General features: G+C 41.6%; 1 protein-coding gene across 1 annotated transcript; it reads left to right on the top strand.

The window, feature by feature from the left end:
- The first annotated feature begins 1,992 nt into the window (after positions 1-1,992).
- LOC131243635 (protein ALTERED PHOSPHATE STARVATION RESPONSE 1) lies at positions 1,993-22,838 on the top strand. The gene is made up of 7 exons (XM_058243130.1): positions 1,993-2,970; positions 3,170-4,264; positions 6,475-6,659; positions 14,835-15,058; positions 18,345-18,672; positions 21,365-21,815; positions 22,511-22,838. Exons 2-6 carry the CDS (start codon positions 3,460-3,462, stop codon positions 21,800-21,802), a joined length of 1,980 nt encoding a protein of 659 aa, XP_058099113.1. The 5' UTR covers positions 1,993-2,970; positions 3,170-3,459; the 3' UTR covers positions 21,803-21,815; positions 22,511-22,838.
- The last annotated feature ends 455 nt before the right edge of the window (positions 22,839-23,293 follow it).

Raw genomic sequence — 23,293 nt, 5'->3', positions numbered from 1 at the left:
TGACCCTGCCCTCGGGCAACGGTCACAGGCTTCTTTATCAGGAGGGGTCCTAGGGCGATTCTCATGCTAAAGAGCCATCCATGAGATGGGGCCCACCGCGAAAGTTCTCTGGCTGGGAAATCAGACGGGTCCGCTCATAAGGTGCGCCACAACTTCCAGAGAATAATGCACCGTTCAAAAATAGATATGCACGTGGGCCGTACACGATGACTTGTGCTTTTTCATTTTAATTTTACGTACGTTCACATTACTCAAAACCTGATGAGTGGCCTGGATCATGCCCACGCTTGTAAACTTGACACGTATGCCGCGAATCACTTCTTCAGCCTCTGCAGCGCAAATCTCCTCAGTATTTCATGACCTTTTTTAGCAGGTCACGGCAGTCCCCGAGGCCGCGGGTTGGGTAAGGCACGGGAAAGCTTAGTAGCTAAGGCGCTGACGTGGGGCCCGCATGGATGTATTTTTTGTATATCCACGCCGTCCATCCGTTTTTCCACATTATTTTAAGATACAAAAATAAAAAGAAAGGGAGATCCAGATCTCATATGGACCACAGATTAGGGATTGGATTTCTACCATTAAAAACTTATGGGGGCCACAAAAGTTTCGGGTAAATATACTTTATGTTTTTTTGAATTCATCCAGGTTTTTGTGACATTATCAACAGGTTGGATGACAAACACATGACAGTGGGCCGTAGGAAGTTTTTAATGGTGGGTGTTCAATCTCCACAGTTTTATAGTATCGTGGTCCACCTGAGATTTTTTTCTATTCAATTTTGGTAAAATAATATAAAATTATCTGTATAAACGTATGGACGGTGTGGATATACAAGATATACAATGACATAGTCCCAATGGTCAGGGCGTCACCCACGAATCTGTTTCCCGTGTTTCACCTAATCCGTGCAGTCCACAAACCAATGACAAGATGGGGGCGCTTCACCGTCCGACTACTTCAATGCCGGGGCCTTCCTTTCCGTACACGTGGCATGTACCCCAAATCCAAACCTCCCATGTAGTGGGACCCGCTTTAGATTAGTTGCATGCCGAAGACTGGATTGATCAGACTATCCTGTCCATTAGATGTTCCCACGTCTACCGCTTCGAAAATTTGATTTAACAACAATCCACGTCGGATCCAACTATTTGGGCTGCTGAGACTTGGGATCAAGGACACGTGTACGGTTGAAGAGCCTCCCAGCTCGTAGCTGCGGTGTAATGCCCTCCAAGAAATGCTAAAGTCGGCCTGCTGATGGGTCCCACAATTGGAAAGGAGGATTACGTGTATCAGATCACAGCCTCTCATCAGGTGACCGCCATTGTTTTACAACCGTTCATTTATTTTTATACAAATGTGGTCCTCGCGACGGTCATATCAGCCTATTCTTATGACATGGCATATTCGATTCCTGCAGTCGGAAGCTGTGTGGGGCCCACGGAGATGCCCGTGACAAATCCTCTCCGTCCATAAGTTTTGCAAGACCACAATAGCACAGGTGGCTAAAAATCAGGAAGATCCAAAACTTAGGTGGGCCTTACTACATGAAACATCGGGGATTGAACGTCCACTATTGGAAAGTGTGGGGCCACAAGGTTTTTATCCGTACGATATTTTTGCCCACAGCTTATCTGAGTGGTAATAACCTTATGAACGGTTTGGATGGTGAATAAACGTCATGATCGGCTCCTGGGCGTTTTCAACGGTGGACGTTTCCGTTCCAACTGTTTCGTTTGATATGGTGCACATGAGTTCCTGATTTTTAGAATCCAGTATGATTGTTGTCTTGCAAAACTGATGGACGGAGTGGATTTGTAAGGAGAATCTCTGTGGGCCCCACACATCTCCGACTACAGGAACTTCCGCAATCCGCGTTCATATTGTAACCAGTAATGATCTCCTGATGAGCGGCTGCGATCGTGCACATCTGTTTACATGCGTCGAGCTATGCTAATATGCGCAGCGACGTGTGTCAAGGCATCGTGAAAAATGATGCTCGATTTCAGAGAGACATGACCGAATTCTCCGAACAGGGGCGACAGGCTCTCTCCGACCACCTCTGCTAAAATGCGCATGTTTGGTTATGGCACCAGCTCTTGGAGTTTTTGATATTCTCTTTTGCTCTCTCTTTCAAAGGCAGGAAGACAGAGAAGCAGAATATATATTATGTATTTCTCTCTCTCTCTCTCTCTCTCTCTCTCTCTTACTCACTCACTCACTCTCACTCTCTGTAGTTTGGACTGTTTCTAACGTCTGTTTTTCGGCAGAAAGAGATCAACACAAGCTGTAAAAATGCTTTTGACTATCCTTTGACAGTTTCAAATTCGGTTTCGAAAGGTGTTTTTATTTTTATTTTTTTTACCGTTCTCTTCTAAGACCTGAAAAAAAAAAAAGAAAAAGAAAAAAAAGAAAAAAAAGAAAAAAAGGGGATTTTATTTTATTTTTGGATATTTGGTTTGTAAGATTGACCAGAAAGTAGAAATCTCATTTGGGTTTTCTTCGATTCTCCCAGAATTGGATTTGCTGTGTTGATTTGGGTTCCTTTGTCTAGGAGTTTAGTGGAAGGAACTTTTGAAAATGGAGCTGCATTTGTTTTTTGGTTCGTGAGAGTAGAAAGTGGAAATTTCAGTTGGGTTCTCTTTGATTCTGTGAAGATTGCATGGCTTTTGTTGATTTTTGGGGTTCTCTATATAATCGAGAAGCCGCATTTGTTTTTTTCCCTTTCCCTTTCCCTTTCCCTTTTTGTTAAGATAGATTAGAAAGTAGAAATTTCAGTTGGATTTCTTTTGGATTCTCTATCGTTGAAGATCGCTGGATTTAGAGGAAACGGCTTCTTGGGTTTTGTTTGAGCTGAAGAAAGTAAGAAAAACGAAGCTGCATTTGGGTTTTTCCTCTTGCCGCTTGATTTGTAAGCTAGACTAGAAAATAGAAGTACTTTTGTGTTGTTTCATTGGATCGAGCAATGTTGAGGTAAAGGGTTTGTTTGGATTCTTTATTTTTGTCTCATGGTTAGTTTCAGCTGAAGATTTATTAAAATATAGCTGCATTTGGATTTACACCCACTGTTCAGTGTATAAGCTAGTCTAGGAAGTAGAAGATCTTTTTTACCGTTGCGCTGAGAAATCAAGTAAGTTTAAATAAAATGGTTTATTGGGTTCCTTCCGTGTAGGAACACATCTGCATTTAGGATTCACACCGTTGATCAGCGTATAATCCAAACTAGGAAGTAGAAGCTCTGCCTTACTGTTTCACTGAGAAGATGGGATGAGGTTGAAGAGAGGGGTTTATTGGGTTTCTTTGATTGATATGAAGGGCAGCTGTGGCTGAAAGAAAATGAAGGAATTAGGGCTCAGCTTGGGATCTACACTGGCGCTCAGTGTATAAGCTAGGCTGGGAAGAAGAAATTCTTCTTTGTTGTTTCGATTTTTTTCTCTTGGTTCTTTGAATCTTCCTGAAAAAATGGGGTGCATTGTGTCAAAGATCCACAAGGAGGAGGCTGTAAGGAGATGCAAGGAGAGAAAGAAGCTGATGAAGCAGTTAGTAAGCTTTCGACGTGAATTTGCTGCCGCCCAAATTGCATATTTGCGAGCTTTGAGGAATACGGGAATAACCCTTAGGCAATTCACCGAAGTAGACTCATTGGAGCTTGAAATCGCCCCTCTTGGCCTGGCATTGCCGCCCTCCCCGCCACCTCCATTGCCTCCATCACCTCCACCCCCTCCGCCTTTTAGTCCTGATGTTCGGAGGATCAGCAATGCACAGAAAGGAGAACCCAACCAAGAAGAATGTGATGATGATAGCTCCTGTGGCACCCCACCACCACCGCCTTCAGTTCAAAGCTCCGCATGGGAATTCTGGGACCCGTTTGCCGGCCCGTCTTCATCGCCATCAACTAAGAAGAAGAACATGGAAGATGGTCAGCAAGCTGAAGATGAGGAGGAGGATGAAGATTGGGCGGAAACCAATACTGAATTTGAAGAAGAAAAGGAAGGTGGGGCTGAAGTTGGTGCTGCATTAGCAATATTACCTGAGAAGTCCCCAGTTAGAGAATTGACAGATGATGGATCGTCTATGGTCAGCTGGAATACAAAAGATACAGCGGATGTGGCCATGGTTGTTTGGAAGAGTAAGAAGACATTGGCGGGGATTGTTAAGGAGCTGGATGAGTATTTCTTGAAAGCTTCCGCGGGTGTGAAGGAGATTGGCGTGATTTTTGAAGCTAACTGTGCGGTTCATCTTCCTCGACATTTCAGAGAAACGAAGAGTAATTCCCTTTTCCATGCCTTTTAGAATTGGTACATTGTTATGTTGTTGTTCTTTATATTCTTTTATTTTAGTAACATAAACTTCACCGGAGAAATACTAAAACAAGGCATGACCTCCAAACCTTTTAAGCATGGGGGATGCTAGTTGGAGATGCACGGATGCAATTGCCGAGCCCACATGGCCCAATGCAGAATACATGTGAAAGATCTGGGCTTTTCATCAGGTGGGCTCCTCATGTTTATTGAGAAATGGGTGGTTAGAGAAAAGTTGTTCCACAGCTTGTTGAAGATATGTGTGGCCCACCTGATGAGTAGAATGACCTCAATTTTCGGCCAGGGCTGGTTGACCTGCTGAACAGCCTAGATCTCTCACAGATGTGCCATGTTGGCATGTGTGGAGGTTGGAGGAAAATTTATTCCATGGATCATGTTCAGGGTACCTGTGGCCCACCTGATGAGTAGACTAACCTGAATTTTGCACCAGGGCTGGTTGTCCTGATGAACAGCCTAGATTTCTCAGGCATTTGGGTTTGGTAATGGAAGATATGTTTCTGTAAGTAGCATTCTCCTTCAAGGTCAAGACTATATCCATCAATTTGACGGCTAAGAATGTCCAACCCTTGATTTGTTGAACCATTAGCAATCCACATTAGGGAGCATTTGATGGATGCTCATCTAACCATGCATTCATGTGCTCCATCCATCGATGGGCCTTAAGCACAATTGATATAAAATAACCTCTTGCTAAATTTCCTTGTATGGATGGATGGATTGCTGAATTTCAGATCTTTCTATTGAACTCATCATCGAAAAAAGAAGAAGAGGTACTTCTTAGTTGAACTCACTAAAATTTGCATAGCGATTCTAACCATCGATGGGGCAGCTAAGAATGCTTAGTGGGCGATGAGCTTTGCTAAGTCTGCACATGTGTACAAGTCAGCTACTGCACACGCCACCATACATGCCAGCATGGCACACTGGTGAGATATCCAAGCCATCCGTCATGTGGACTTTACCGTATAGATACTTGCTGAAAGATAAAGGTGGTCCACTCAGTAGGTGTGCCATGATGAATAAGTGGACGGATTAGAAAACTTTGGCCAATTTTTTTAACAACCTTACATTTTTTTGGTTAATTGTAGCCCACCTGATTGGTGGACCAACCTGGTTCTTGGGCCATGCAAATCTACATATTGGCACCTTTCTATGAATAGCTTGTATGTTAGATCGGCGTGCCATGCTGGCATGTGTGACGGCACATGCATTAGCTGACTTGTGCAAGGGTGTGGGCTTAGCAAAGCTTGTGGGTGATTTGTTGTACCCTTAGCCATCCATGGTGGTGACCACCATATGGATGCTCATCCAACCATGCAGCAAGACAGCCCATCATGGATGGGTCATGTTGTGGGCCTCAAACACAGTTGATATAAATGAGCCTTATGGCAACATTTGTTTTTGAGAAGCATAGATCATTGAATTTGAGGTCCTCCTATTGAATCATAAAGCTTGCATAGCAACTCCGATCAGCATCCACCTTCCTGAAATCATCCAGTTGATCATCGCTATCATGGAACATGCACGAGTAGGCTTACCTATCTTTTACACCATGTAAATACTCATTGGACTAAGGGAATTGCTTTCTTTGTAAACTAATAATGCTGCATCCCATAGTTTCATCAAGGGAGCTCCCTATCCATTTACTATGTCTTGGATATGTTTGGTCCTTTTATTATTATTTCAAAGGGATATTCTATTAGGAAACAACACCCAATGGAAATTTTGTGAAGTGCCATCCCCACCATACATGTGGCAAACATGTGTGGTGATTAGGACCGGGCCCCCATGTGTAGAGGCGATTGGCCTGTTAGACGTAGTAGTAATTGGGTAACTCTAACAATCCAATTGCTATGAGTTTTGCCTGTTTAACATAACTCATTGCTCTTTTTTCCATTAATCACCCCTGTTTCAGACTGCTGATTGGATGACCGCCACGGACTGATCACCTTGCCTCTCGGTTTACTCCCATCTGTGTGGTGGTCACCAAATCAACAGTCCAGGACCACCATACACAAGTGCTACGTTTATAGATGACATTTCCGTTTGCACTTTCATGCAATTCCGTGAAGTGCATGCACCATTGTAGGCACCCTTATTTCAAGCTAGTCGTTATGTTTTCTACTCTTCTGATAGAGTCGTGTTCCATTTACAGAGAACAGCTGCAAGTCTGCAAAGGTCTTCAGTGCCTTGTCGTGGAGTTGGTCTTCCAAATCTCTTCAGTCCAGCAGAGAAGCTCCTGCCTTTCATGGTAATGGTGATGCCAGCAAGCCTGGTGGTCTTTGCGCTACACTGGACAAGCTTTATGCTGAGGAGCAAAGGCTCTATGCAGAAGTTAAGGTAACTATACCACCACTGTGAGAAATAGTTAGTAAGGAATGGCTAAATTTACCGGTGCTTTTGGTGTATGTGGGTTTTTAGCTTGGATAAGTGGGGCCTATGGTTCGGTCATCAGCGATTCAAAATTTTGAATCATTGATATGTTATGCCCCACCATGGGTGGACCATGCCGAAAAAATCTCCTGTTAGGACAACAGTAAGCTTTCATTTTCTGACCTGCAAAATGCAAATAGATGGCTGAGGAGAGAAATACAACAATGGTACCCGGTCAACTCAACGAGAAAGAAAGCCCAAGACTGGTGGGGTTATGACACAGGGAAGGACGTGTTGAGGTCGAGCATCGTCTTCCTCAGGGGGATAAGTACTCTGAATCCACGGAGCTTCTCTAGACTCCTCACAAAGATACCTTAAATCCACGAGGCAAAGAAAATAAAAAATAATTTCTAGAAATTCCAAAATAATTGCTTGATACTAAAAAACGAGTTTATAACCCTTTAAATAATGTTTTGAACCCTAGGGCGAAGTTTCAGAATCAAACTACAACTAAAACTCCCTAAAATCGTGACTTACTATAAATAGTAAACTTACTATTTATAGACGGTCATGATTTCTACTAGACCTCATGGTTTTCGGCCAAAAATAGTAAGTGTCCTATTTGGCTTAACCATGTTGTTCTCCTAATTTTTCTAAGCACTTTTCGTGTGGACACAACTCCTAAAGCTCAACGGATGAAGAGTTACATTCAAACTAAAACTTACTAAAAATAGTTAAAACGAAAATAAACTAGAATTTCGACTGTTGATCTGATAGAATCTCGCAAATTCAGCATGGGCAACCCGGCGTAGCAGGGTTGGTTGGCTAAAGTAGCTTCTCCTACCCCAAAATCATATATGACATGTCGGATAACTCATTCCGGTTTGCGAGATATGCCCGTTTTAAGGTTCTGACGGTCCGGATCACTTCCGTCACTGATCGGGTCTTTTTTGGTCCATCTTGGCCATGAAATTGTCCGCGACCAACTTTGCATCAGGTAAAGATCTTCTAATTAGGGAATTATTTTTTACATATTCCAGTTGCCGCCTGAGACCAATGGCTGGATCACTGAACCATGGGCCCTAATTGTGATTGGAGACATGACTGACTAGAATCTTCATGAGCAATGATCCAGCATGAATTCTTCTTATCAAATTACGGTGCCAACTACTCTGTGGGACTCAGGTGAACCCACCTGCAATCACTTTGGACTCTGATAGGCGATAGGAGGGGTCCACTGTGGATTACACATGGCCCTGAATGTTGGGAGAAGGGTCTCTTTTTGACCACACACAACAGTATCGAAATCAAAAGAAAACAAAAGAAAAGAAGATGCAAACCACAGCACAAAGATTTACATGGTTCCCTTTCGGTATGTCCAAGGATTCACACCGATCCACTTTGCTCTCAATACAATCCACTCTCTCTCTTTCTTATAACAGAATATATATTACCCCAAAATGAAATGGGGTTTACATAAAACACCGTGTGAAATTACCAAAGTTGGCTAGAGGAACAATGCATCTCTGATGATTAGGTTCCACAAATCCTAACACTAAAATCACCCTGATCAGATGATCACAACCATCCAGTTAAGGGTCCATCGTGGATTATTCATGGGACCTAAAATCAACCTGATTGGTCGAACACAGCCATCTAATTACTCATGGGCCCACTTAGTGGATGCTAATGATATCTAGGTACAACGTAAATAATCCAAGGATGTGGTGTGCATTCGAATTTTACACATGAAATTGAGTACCAAACTCGGTGGGATGCAGACAACTTACATGTTTTGAACTATCCGGTAGCATAGATGGCATGACCATTTTACTCTCATCGGTCAATATGGCCTTTTTTACCCTTTGCTATCCAACACATCCTCGGATGGCTTTCATCATCCGATCATGGTGGTTGGCCATGTCTAGTCCACAGTGGAACTCTCCTATCCAATGGATGTTGGTGATCATGGTTAGGCCTATCTGGGCTACACTGGAATTTGCACAAGAGTAAGGCAAGAAGAATTTGTACTGGACCACTACTCGGATGTTCATATCCTCAGCTTGAGGATCATATAATTCCTCTTTTTGTGGTTTCATTGACAGATAAATTGTTTCCTTGGAAATAGTCCATGATCGTTTTTTATGATGATATTTCATGTTTGTTTACTGAGGATGTTGTTGGGGAACCGCGGAAGAAAATTCCGAATTCAAATCACACAACGATAAACAAACGCAAACAAAGCATGCATAGGAACACACGATTTTACATGGAAAACCATTGTGGGAAAAACCACGGCACAAAGTGACAAGCTAATCCACTGTGAAAATGAAAGTACAAGAGATGAAATCACTTATAGATGCGAAAACCCTTCTTTTCTCCTTTCCAAACCCTAGAATCGATTTAGCCTTCCTTGTTCTCACCCTAATCCCGCAATTACACCTATATATATAGTGTTACACCCTGAATAGGAAACAAATTGCACAATTACGCAAAATTGCACTCGTCCTCGATCTAAGTATTGAATGATCGACATCGATCGAGCAACCCTTGATTGATCGAGCCCCAACATGTTCGATTAATCGAACATGCTCAAAAGTGTCCAGAGAGTTTACATGATTTTTTTGGATTTTGTCGATCGCTCGAACCCCCGAGGTTGATCGATCGAACATGTCCAAAACTGTCCAGAGACCAATCTATCTAATCCGGGTTTCTCTTGATCGATCGACTGTCCCTCGATCACTCGTAACCCTTGTTACTTAATAGATTTAAGACATCTCATCAACAATCTCCACCATGGCTTCAATCATCATGAACCACAACTCCAAGCTTCACCTCTAATCATCTCCATCATAGTAACCACATTGTCACTGCTTTTCATGCACATTCTGTATTTATGAAACCTTTGCCAGACCCAGAGAAGTCGAACAAAATTTGAACTTCTTTGTATGAACCACCTTTATAAGTATATCCGCCGGATTCACGCTCGTGTGGATCTTTTCAAGAGTAACACCGCCTTTCTCAAGCACCTGTTGGATAGAATGATGACGAACATCAATACCTTTAGTACGAGAATGATATACCGAATTCTTTGCCAAATTGATCGCTCTTTCGCTGTCGCAATTAATCCGCATGACCTCCTGCTGAAGCCCCAATTCATTTATCATTCTTCTCAACCAAGCACCTACCTTGAATGCCTCCATCACTGCCATATACTCAGCTTCGGTTGTGCGAAGAGCAACCACAAACCAAAGCTTCAACATCCAATTGATCGCTCTACCCATTAGTACGAACGAGTAACCAGAAGTCGACATTCTATTGTTCACATTTCCTGCGTAGTCCGACTTAACATAGCTTACAAGTTTTCCTTCTGATTTTTCAAGTGTCAAGGCGTAGTCCGCTGTACCTCATAGATATCGAAGTAGCCATTTCACTTCCTCTCAATGTTGCTTGCCGGGCTTTGACATGAATATGCTCACAACACCGATTGCATGCGAAATATCTGGTCTTGTAGAGACCATGGTATACATTAAACTACCAACTGTGCTTGAATAGGGCACACAAGATATAAATTGTTTTTCTTCATCTATAATAGACATTGCTTCGAAGAAAGCCGAAAGTGAGTAGCATGGGGTGTGCTAACCGGTTTAGCCTTTTCCATTCTAAACTTCACTAACACCTTCTCAAGGTATAATGCCTGAGATAACTGTAACCTGCTCCTCTCTCTATCTCTGTTTATATCAATGCTGAGAATCCTCTTTGCAGCTCTTAGATCTTTCATTTTAAATGTCTTCAATATATTGATCTCAGCCATGTTATAACTAGCAATAAGCATCTTATCAACATATAATATTAGTACAATGAATTCTCCGTCACTCAGTGTCTTGAAGTAGACAAAATGATCATATTCACTTCTGGTAAACCGCGGAATCACTATGAAAGTATCAAATTTCTTATATCACTACCTATGTGATTGTTTTACGCTTTACAACGACCTCCTTAACCTGCAAGCCTTATTCTCTAACCCCTGTATCTCGAACCCTTTTGGTTGCTTTATGTAGATCTACTCTTCTAATTCCTCATGAAGGAAAGTAGTTTTTACATCCATTTGTTTCAGTTCAGATTGAAATGGGCAATCAACGCTAACACAAATCTAATAGATACCTGCTTGACAACCGGTGCGAATGTCTCATTGAAGTCGATGCCTTTTTTCTGAGCATACCCCCTCGCAACCAATCTTGCCTTGTATTTATCCTGTTTCTTCTAATAGATCCACTTACAACCGATCGCTTTATGCCCAACGGGAAGCTCCACCAACTCTCACGTCTCATTCTTGTGCAAGGAGACCATCTTTGTCTTGCATATCCTTTATCCACTTCTCAGCATCTTTATCTTTCAATGCTTCTTAGAAGATAGACAGATTCCCTTCATCCGTAATGAGAGCGAATGCAACATTTGAGTCATCTCTGTATCTCATAGGTAATTTGCAATCTCTCAGTGGATTTTTCCTCACAGGTGGCTGCTCTACCCATTCCAGTACCTCTTCCTGTGGCTCGACTTCTAGCTGTGTCTCACCTTCTTCGATTTCAACGTCAATTGCCACTGATTTTACCGTTTCATTCTTGGCAATTGACGTTGAAATCGAAGAAGGTGAGACTTACGGAACAATGAATCCTCATCAAACCTGACGTCACGGCTCATCGTGATCTTCCGTGTGACACGATCATATAGTCTGTATCCCTTCACACCATCACTATAGCCCACAAAGGTACACTTCTCCTCCCTTCTGTCTAGCTTTTCTTGCTTGACTGACGGTACATGAGAGTGAGCATTACAACTAAATGCCCGTAACCTTGAGTAGTCTACATTATGACCACTCAATACTTCTTTTGAAATTTTACAGTCAGTTGACGTAGACAGAGACCGATTCATTAAGTAACAAGCCGTATTGATGGCTTTAGTCCATAGCTCCTTGCCCAATGCAACATTGCTTAACATGCTTCGGGCTCTCTCCAAGAGAGTTCGATTCATTTGTTCCGCCACACCATTCTGCCTTGGTGTGTGCCAACTGTGTTATACCGTACGATTCCCTCATTTTTATAAAACTGATTGAATTCCTTTGAAGTGAATTCTCCGCCATTGTTATGTCCTCAACACTTACACCTTCCGCCCTGACTGTTTTTTTACCATTGCCTTCCACATCTTGAAAGTGGCGAAAACATCGAATTTATTTTTTTAAAAATAAATCCACACCTTTCTGGAGAAATCCTCAATGAATGTGACAAAGAATGACGATCCTCCCCCAAAACTACGGGTGATGGCCCTTATACATTCAAATGCACATAGTCAAGCAGCCCTTGCATGTTTTCCAGACTTAAAAGATAATCGTGATTGTTTATCATATATACAATGCTCACATATATTAAAATTAACACTTTTAAATGAAGGAATCAAACAACGTTCAGACAGTACCTTCATGATACGCCTGCTCATGTGGCTTAGGCACGTATGCCACAAATGTGCCAATGTGGACTCTGCTACAGACATTGCAACTCCACCCGATATGGTATTTCTAATCAACTTGTAAAGATTACAGCTCCGCTGCGCTTTCATTACAATGAGTGTCCCTTTTGAAACTTTTAGGAGACGATTAAAACTAGTGAATTTGCACCTAAGTGCCTCGAGAGCTCCCAAAGATATCGATTCTTCTTTAGATCATGGATGAGTCTCACATCCATCAGGATACGCTCCATCCTATCAAACATCTTGATGCGCACCGATCTGACACCAACAACCTCACAGGCAATGTCATTGCCCATGAACACCTGGCCACCATCGTACTTGCTGTAATTGGTGAATCAATTCCGATGAGAGGTCATGTTATACGAAGCCCCTGAATATAAAATCCAATCATCGTTGAGATACCCGGATTTGGATGCGGTCAAAACGTCACAACCACCCTCACTGAATTTTGCTGCGTTGACCTTCTTCGACGATTCATCTAATTTCTCTGCTTTTGGGCTTTATGATTCCAACAATCCTTCTTCATATGTCTCAACCTTTCACAATTTCATCACTTCATCTTCCATTTGCCCTTAGACTTAGACCTAGATCGTGAATATCCTCTCTCGCTCAGAATTTCTTCCCCTAGCTACCAACGCATCGCATCCATAGAGGAACCCCTGCCACTATCATTATTTCTCAACTACTTCGAATGAAAGGCTGAGATAATAGTTTCGACATCAATGGTCTCCTTATCGTGGCACATATACGACTCTGAAAGAGAATTCAACATAATTAGGGCTTAGTCTTCTTCGTCGATCTTCACCTCCACACTCGTCAACTTGCAAGGTAGTTGATTGAATGCGTTAATGTGTTCATTAAGATCCGACCTTCCACTATCTTCAGATTATAAAATTGCTTCTTTAGATACAGACGATTTGATAGAGATTTTGTCATGTACAAGCTTTCTAACTTCATTCAAAGCCCTGTGGTGGTCTTTTGATCAAGGACATTAGAAAGGACGTCGTCCACCAAACATAATTGGATCGGGGTTTTCGCCCTCTTATCCGGTTCTTTTCACTCTTCATCGCTCATAATCGCAGTATGTTTCACCATACGAAGGAGTGCCTGTTACAATCCTTGCTGAACTAGAATGCTTCTCATCTTCACTTTATATAGTTCAAAGTTATTTTTCCTGGTGAACTTCTTTGTCTCATACTTCACGTTAGATCCCTTCATCGTCATGTCTTAGATTCAATCTCGAATCCTAACGTATCTCTCTGATACCACTTATTGGAGAATCATGGAAGCAAACCGCGAATTCGAATCACACGACGAGAAATAAACGCAAACAAAGCATGCACAGGAACACATGATTTTACGTGGAAAACCCTTCCGGGAAAAAACCACGGCACAAAGCGATAAGCTAATCTACTATGAAAATGTAAGTACAAGAGATGAAATCACTTACAGATGCGAAAGCCCTTGTTTTCTCCCTTCCAAACCCTAGAATCGCTTTAGCCTTCCTTGTTCTTACCCTAATCCCGCAATTACACCCCATATATATAGTGTTAGACCTGGAATGGGAAACAAATTGCGCAATCACGCAAAACTGCTTGCCCCGTTGATCTAAGCATTGATCGATCGACATCAATCGAGCAACCCTTGATCAATCGAGCTCCAACATGTTCGATCAATCGAACATGCTCAAAAGTGTCTGGAGAGTTTACATGATTTTTCCGAATTTTGTTGATCGCTCGAACCCCCAAGGTCGATCGATCGAACCTGTCCAAAACCGTCCAGAGACAAATCTGTCTAATCCGTGTTTCTCTCAATCGATTGACTCTGTACCTCGATTACTTGAAACCCTCATTGCTTCACAGATTTAAGACATCTCATCAACAGATGTTGTGTCTTAAATAGCAGTCTGGGCATTTTACATGATATGCTTCGACGCGTTTGCCTTTTGGTAATATTCATTCACTATTTATGTGATTTTAGAAAATTTCAGATTTTATATATATATATATATATATATATATATATATATATATATATATATATATGTATGTATGTATGTATTTGATCAATTATGTATCTTTTGATGATAAATCATACGTTCCCCAGCCCAGGGATATGATTCCAATTCTGTCCCCAAGTTCCTGCAAAAAGGGACCCTTGTGGTTGTGGGACCCATGTGGACAGACCATCCCCCAAAAATTGTTTTGATGGGATAATCCTGACACTTCTTTTGGTTGCCTGGGAGTACCCAGTTTATAAAAATGCATCAATGGTCCCATTTGATGGGAAAGAGGCAGAAATTGGGCAGGATATTGCAATCTGCGAGATGTTTCATACATTGTCCATCCACAGTGGGAGCTGATCAGATCGATGGTTTGGATCATTGAACTGCAGGCTCCAGTTGTAGAAAGTACACTTCATCAGGCCAATGTGGCATATAATTCCTCTCTTTTCGATAAAATCAGAAAACTGTACAGTGGTTTTGACACGTATGGTTTGCTATTTGCTGGCAGTAACTCATGCTGTATCTCTGTAATGGCCTTTTATGAACATTAGTGGATTGAGCTATCACATTATTATTATTATTATTTTTTTTTTAAAAAAAATTATATGCTGCAGGAGGAAGAGATTACTAAATGTCGGCTTGAGAGGAAAACCATATTATTGCAGAAACAAGAAGCCAGGGATCAAGAATGGATGAAAGTCGAGAGAACCCGGTCATGTGTAGAGAATTTACAGACCGAGATCATGAGTTTGCAAGAGTCAATAGATAGAACTCGCTCTTCTATATTGAAACTCAGGGATGAAGAGTTGCAACCTCAGCTGGTGGAATTATCATTCGGGTAAGATTACAGATATTACTTATCTGGGAGTTGATCCAGTCTGCTTGGGTGGATGAAAAATTTATCTACCCACTTGATATACCGTTCATATGGCATGTTTACGATGATCTAAACTGTTCGTGCATTGAGGGCCACCATTAATGGATAATGGATCAAAATGTACATTAATCTGGTGGTCCTAACCATTCAGTTGATGATAATTGTACTACGGTTTTTACATGTTTAGATTGTCCTTCATTGTAGTTTTTGTCTATGGTCCATTTAATGAGCATGGTGATGAGTAAATGGACCAGATTGTTACTCACACGTGCCTCATGTACAGCACATGGGATGATGAAAATTTTGTCCACCTGGGCAGAGTGGATTTCCTCCTAGGTTGTCTTTGTCGAAGTAACTTGTAGCTTTTAGTCCTCCATGCAACATTTGTGAACCTCTGCTCTATCTGATTTTCTATAATCTAGAAGAGTTATAGGACTATGATGCATGAGTACAGGGTCCTGATGCAAAAAGTTTGTTGAAGGAGGTCTATGGTCTGATACGATCGGTCCTGATGTGGATGGTGGATACCCCAGAAATCTCCTGCATAGGAAGATTGATTCTAACTATTGATCAATAGACAATTAAGAAAAAAATACAGCAACAATTTGGAAAAAAAGGCTAGAGATTGGGTGGCTTTGATCTTCCTATATAGGAGTTTCTTAGAGAATTGCCCATCCATGGAGAGGCCAATCCTATCAGCAGTTGGTATCACTGAAATCGTGGGCTCCACTTGTACAGACTGGGTGCACCAACATCCATACACGCCCCGATGCATGAGGACCAATGTTTGAAATATCGGTATCATGTTACGTATCACATTCTTGGGATACGGATACGTATCAATTATTGCATGGGATATATCGGTTGTATCTTGTAATGTATTGCCGTTGTTAGAAACATGGGGAAACATTGAGAAATTGGTTGAATTTTTCGGTGATTGTTAAAAAAGACATCAATACACTTATAAATCAAAACATTACAAAAAGCAAGTACACATAATAGGTTTTCTTTTTATGGGGTCCTAATTTATGTGTTGTCTAACTGAATTGATGCAATGTCGATTCATATATTTATATGTAAGAAGACGCGTGGAAAGATAAGCAATACATTCAAAAGCAAAAGAACACAAGCAATACATTGAAAAGAAAAAGAAGAATTACTAAATTAGGTTACATACATGTTTGATTTTGATTTTTTTTCAATTTTCCGCAACTCAGCCCATCTCCTCCAAATCTCGAAATTGAAGCTCCCATTCCATGATTTTCCATGCAAAACATGAAAAAAAATTATAGATTTGTAACAAATTGACACTAATTTAACATTATTTACAGAAAATAAAAGGATCAAAATTTGAAAATGCTCACCAAATTGAACATTTGGGATATATCGCACTACTTGTGTGTTTCGTATCACACTGGTGGGATACAAGATATATCATGGGATATATCGGCCGCTGTCGTCGATATTTAAAACACTGATGAGGGCCATGTGATTTTTGCAGCCTTGACGAATTATCTTAAATGTACCATGTGCGAATATCTTGTTCTTTTGGTCATGACTTGAAAGAACTCTTTGAAACCAGACAAAAATCGACTAGCCAAGACTCAACAGTGCTTATTAATTTTAAATATTAAATATCAGCGAGTCTTGGCATTGAAGACTGGGAAAGACTTGATCAAGTTACTCGACTCAGCAGACTTTTCAGTTGAGTTTGCAAGTTCTAAGCCTATGGTATAAACACAAAGCTATCAATGGGCTAGGCATGATTAGTTCAGACTGTAAACTCTATGCGGAATTGCAAAGGATCATGCTATGCATCGAATATGGAGATCAAATAAACTAAATAGTGTACCTGATTGGGACGCCATCGCTATAAGCTTGATGCCACAGTCTTCCTCACCTTACACCCTTAGAGAAGCAACGGGATGGGAATGGAAACTACTGTTGTATGTAGGATTGGGGACCTAGCCCTGTTTATATAAGCTAAAGGGTCGAGGAGTTTGAAACCCATCGAAACTCCTCTCCCTAAGGTCCACACGAATTTGGTAATCCTAGTCCAACTAGAACACTGTGTGTGACACAGTTGTCGCGCACAACCCCTTGCACGATTTTAGATGAATCACAACTGAGAGGGGTCCACTGGTACTCCCGATCACACTATCCAACACTTGGGACAATCCAAACCGTTGATCAATAAGGCCCACTTATAGAATTCTTACACAGACCGGATTTTGAACTGGTTCGTGTTGGGCCTAATAAAGATTTTGATTTTGCTTTGCCTGAGCCCTGCCCACTAATGTCCTTACGGATTGCGTTCTTGTCTATTCACTTAATAGTTCTCAATTTTCTGTACAAGATCGGAACCTATTCATAAAGAAAGATGAAGAAGACAAACCTAAAGTTATAGTTGCAAGAATCATCTGCACAGAGCGCCACACCTGTTTTGAATTCTCACATTGCGAAAGATAAATGGCTTCTTGGTAGCTAATAATTTGACGTTTGAGGCATCTAGAGCCCATGGCTTAGCGATCTAGACCATTGATCTGATGGCCCCCACCATGGATGGACCTTTCTCTAAAATTTCCTATCATATATTGTTTGAGCCTAGAGATTGCACGGTACCATTTAGGTTTTTGGTTTGTACAAGTGGCATCCATTGTGCATGTTTTGGGTCTCACGATGGATGGTCCATTTCACCAAAAATCTCCTAGATGAAAAAAATCCTCAACCTTTGAATATGTGGCCAACAAAGAAACAGTTGAGAAAGAAAATACAGCAATGCTTTCCCTTCAGTAAATAAAGGGCCAAGTGTTCTACAGCTAGGATCTTCTAATCTTAGGAAACTTTGGTGCATGGGTCATCCACTATAAGCCCCATCATATCAACACTTATGGATCATTGAAACCATGGCCCCCTCATAAAAACTGGAAATCCAAAAGTTCTGTACTATCTCTTGGACTGAGCATTTATACGGTACCTCTGCTCTGAACTCTACTGGATTCCTAGCCATGACCATTGCCGTATTTTCTCAGCTGTCTATCTGCCGGCCAAGGATGGAAGGTTAGGATTATGTCATCAGGAGATTTGTGGGCCATGGAAGACCATGGGCCTTTAATGCTGGACCAAGCAACCTCCATAATGGATGTTGATACCAACAATGTCGGATTCTTGTTATTGCTCTGCCTTTTCTCTCAGATTCCTTTTTTTTGTTTGTTTGTTTATTTGTTTGTTTGTTTTCCTTTTACAGGCTTATGCAGATGTGGCAAACAATGTTTGAGTGCCATCAAGTTCAGAACCACATTGCGCTGCAGTTGAATCATCTCAACAACCATCTAAGCACGGACCCCACAAGTGACTACCATCGCCAGGCAACGGCCCAGCTCGAGGCTGAGGTCAATGCTTGGTACAATGCCTTGTGCAGCCTCCTCAAATCTCAACGTGAATTTGTACGCTCTCTCAACCAGTGGGTCGCACTGACTGACTGCCTTTCCGATAACCAGCCAATCGATCCCTCATCTGGGGGCCATGCCTTCTGCGAAGAATGGCATCTCAGCCTCGAGAGATTGCCTGACAAGGTACTCAGCCACCCATATCATGATATCTGTCTACTTCAACATAGTCAACATATCTGCACTTCATGCATGTCTGATACTTCAGTATAAAGGATGGGAAGTTGTCTCTGGATTAATCATGAAATTGCATCCGTTGAACTGAATTGCAATACTTGAGGGTGCATTTGGGTGCAACAAATATCACGAGGTTTCATGATTAATTAGTCTAATTATCTAATATGGTGCAAAATATCATGAAATTTCATGATATTTGGTGCAACCAAACATTACCCTAAACCAAATACAAAGGAATTGATCAAATGGAGGTGGGGCCATTTTAGTTCTTAATGAAGACCCACCCCCAATTGCAGTTCATTGCATTCCTTTCAAGTTGGATTTTGAACGATCCGAATTTCTATTTGGCGACCAGTCCCTTGTTATGCAATTCCATGCATCTCCAGGGATATCCTTTTTTGATTGCCCGACCATTGTTGCAGTTCAAATCACAATGAGCATCCAAACACTGGCTGTGTAGAAGTCCCAATAACATCCATAGCATACCCATGCCATTTCTTCATACCACAAATCCATACTCGATGTCTTGTATTTTGTAAAGAGACTCAACAAATGAACTTGCTCAAGTGCACTTCCTAAACACACCCGGCTTGCATGTGGGAGCGATGTAGATGTGTGAGTTGCAGCCACTCATCATCAGGCATCCCTGCTGTGCAGATGGATGTCCCAAAACTCAGGCCGATATGATCATCAGGTGGGCCATGCGTGCAGAAGACAAACAAATGGCTAAGAGAAATTGACCAACGGCATGTCCAAATGTGTCCCAGCTGATGATTAGATGAGTCTATTTTTGGCATCTGCACGGCGGATCACCTGATGAATGGCTCTTATTTCGCACATGTGTACCTCGTTTCCATGTCTGAAGCGAGAATACACTTACAAAGTGCACTTGAGTGAATTCATTCTCATATTTCTCATTGACATATGCTTTTCTATAAGCATTGTTTTTGTTCCTGAGACACCTTGTACAGAAACACATCCACATTGTTATTGCACGAAATGTGAATGTTCAAGCGATCTGTCATACTTGCATTTGGAGGAGAAAAATGTTAAGAGGAATTCATCTCCTTGGCCCTTAAGTTCTGTTTGTGACAGGGCCCACATGGCTCCCATCGTCAGATGATCCTGATCATCCATCCAGTCAGACCTAATCTGGACAGTCACCTGTACAAAGATAGATTGCTGGGATGATCTGTCACCTGGTTGTCTGTCAAATATGGACCATCCAACCATTTTTTTTTGGCCATCCTTTTGTGTTTAGAGGATTCATCTGATGGATGTAATATTTGTGCATTTGCATATCCAGTGGGGGGTCCACCATGTGGGTGGCCCCAAACATGCAGCCACGTGACCCATCATGGATGGTACAAGACATAAACCTCGATCATGGCAGGTCAGAATTAGTTTAAAAGACAAAACATTAAGACGTAGCTTGATAGTAGAAACTAGGAATCTTGAATCATCTGATTGCTGTCCATCCGAAGATTTTCTTCAATGAGAAGACTTACATACCGTCGAAATATACAATCTTTGATTGAGCATCTGCCCAACCCAAGGAACTGTTCTTATGGGGCCCAACTTTTGGCTCTCTAAATCTTTCATATTGTACGTAGTGGAACCCATGGAGATGTCCCCAAAATCTGCCCCCTTTGATGATCCTACTGTCCGGTGGCGTAGCCCGTAGATGTGGATCATTGGTTGTACTCCCATTGTCATTGGATGATTAGTATCATTTGACAGGGAATATATCAGGGTATGACCAATACACTGATGGGTAATGGATCAGTTTTCTGAATGGTGGGCCCCACCTGTACCAACAAGATATCATTTATTTTCAATTCCATGTTGTTAAATGCGATCACTTATGCGCATATGTGATTGCATGTTTGCATATTATGGAAGAAATCACATATGCCATGGAATATGCAGCCATGGCAAGTATGCTATGGCATACTTTTATATGCGACTAATATGCGATCGCATATGCGAGTATGCGATTGTATACTGCATATGCGATCGCATAATGGCCCAATGGTAAAAAATATGACCATTGAGACTTTATTTTTTATTATTATTAATTTTTTCTTTTTGCAATTTCAGCCACCTTTGCTTATAAATAAGCACTTAAATTCCCCTCATTTTCACTATTCTCCACTCTAAAGCTTACTCTCTCTCTCTCTCTCTCTCTCTCTCTCTACAAGACTATATTAAGTTGTAACTTGTAACATGTAAGTTGTTTCAATTTATCAAGTTATCCATTTATCAATAAAATTTCTATGTTCAAAGTTTTTAATAATTAATTCTCTCGTAATGTAGTTTGTTGATTGCTTTGTTAAAATTTATGTAAATATAATACAAGTAATTAAATATATAACCTAATGAAATACTCAAACTACAATGAAATAAGTAAAATAAGTTATCCAATCACTTGGGCAACTAATTTTTAGAATTTTTAAAGATTTTTTTTTTCAAAAAAATAAAAAAAAATATGCGATTGCATATGCGAACAGCATATGCTGATTGTGTGCGATCGCATATGCGATTTGAAAACATTGCTTTTCATTGAGCATCAAACAACACCTCATACCACTAATCACCATGCGGGACATGCTCATGTTGGATTTTCTCAAATTCTTAACAGGTAGCTTCTGAGGCCATCAAGAGCTTCGCGTCTGTCATCCACTCCATAATCTTACAGCATGCAGAAGAACGCAAGCTGCAGAAGAAGTACAACCATCTCGAGAAAAGGTTGGAGAAGGAATTGAAATTGCTAAGCAAGAAGGAGAAGGATTTCAATGAGAGTTCGATTATAAATGCTTCAAGCCTCAGCATGAACCATCCGTTGGTGATCAAGCGTGCGAAAACAGACGCCTTCAAGAAGAGGGTGGAGGAAGAGAAGTCCAAGTACACAAACTCTGTTCAGGTTAGCCGGGCCATGATGCTGAACAATCTGCAGACGGGGCTCCCCAACATCTTCCGGGCCATGACGGGGTTCGCAAGTGCTTGTGCACAGTCGTTTGAGGCTGTCCATGGACATGCCAAGGCCATGAATCATCACGATGATAGTGCGCCCTTCTGATAACAGACTGATGGTTAGATTCATTTCTCCAGTTACTTGGGGGTTGGCTGCTTTTTTTGTAGTTCTTAAAGGAAACAAATGTGTGGGCTATTCATATGAAGATTGAAGAGGATCTTCAGCATGGTTTTAAGACTCGGCTGAGTCCCATGTGACTCATTCTAGTTGACTTGGGCTTGGTCCGACCTGATCCAGTTCAACCCCATTAGTCACCCAGATGAATCACCCGACTCTACTGAGTTGGGCCGATTCACCCAGGACTCAGCTGAGATGCAACTTGAGACCAGATTAATCGGTTCGAATTGCTGCCTTAAATCCATGATCTTTGTGTCACACATGCCAACAGGGAAACATGTGCATGATCTGCACCATGGATTGAGGGTAGCTGGTCGTGAGCATTCCACGCCTAATATCAGGCTGTCACATTCACCAGCTGAACCGGAGTGTGTGTGAGATAATGGATCATTAGAAGAAAATAGATAGGCAGTCATATTCAGCATACTCTTATAGCCAATCCAAGGAATGAACTGGCTTATTTTTCTTTTCCATGGCTACAGTGGGCCATGTTGGATGAACCATCCAGATCTCTCACACATGCCTACTTTTGCATGTGTGCTCCTAAGATCCCCTTCAATCCTCTTTGCACCAATCTCCTTAGTAGGGTTAATGCATTTCTCTGTTGTTTATATTTTTTTTTTCCTGCATTGGCAGGATTGATCAAGGCCTCCCGTGACATGTGAAAGCAGCCGGCTGACCCAATGGTAGATCGTCGATCAACCTTTTACTTGTAAATCGAGCCATTAGTTTCCAATGCTGTAAGTAAAAGCTCTCCACTCATTTTCACGTCTTTACAAGTACAATGTATGTCCAAAATTTCAGTTTGGGTGCATGCCATGCATTATACATGACTTGAAGAAAATGGTCAGTGTTATGTACTTGATCTGATATGTTGTCACTGTGATAACAGTGCTGTGACAGTCTATATCATTGTCCTGAAAATACCAATATGAATATGTAGAAATGTTGTCTTTGTTGTCTTTGTTCGTGCACACTGACATGGCACACCTGTTTCTCATTTTCATGCCCGAACGTGTTCTTACGAACATGTGGGGAGTAGTTTTGCATGCATGATGCATGTCTCTGGGCCCACTGTATCCCTGGACACTATTTGACGGGTGTGCCCCAAAAGGTTCATAGATTGGACAATTGTATCTGTCCTTATTTCTTGATTTTCATGCCACGACATACACGGACGACGTGGATCTCGTGCACGTGGGAGTAGTGTCGCATGCATTATTTACGTGTCCTTTACTTTGTGTTACTTTATCCATAGGCCCACTGTACTCTGGGCCCAATTGGCAGGACCTAAGGGCCTGAAAATTGGACTCAGATTCGGATTCGGATCCGGTAGTGACCCCTCCAGTACTGGAAAAGCTCTGTGGGCCCTGCCACATGTTTTATCCACTGTCCATTCATTTTGGGAGCTCATTCCAA

Source organism: Magnolia sinica, chromosome 1, assembly GCF_029962835.1.
Source record: "Magnolia sinica isolate HGM2019 chromosome 1, MsV1, whole genome shotgun sequence".
NCBI lineage: Eukaryota > Viridiplantae > Streptophyta > Magnoliopsida > Magnoliales > Magnoliaceae > Magnolia > Magnolia sinica.
The sequence above is the reverse complement of the archived record's forward strand: the minus strand, read 5'-3'. Positions and strand labels throughout refer to the sequence as shown.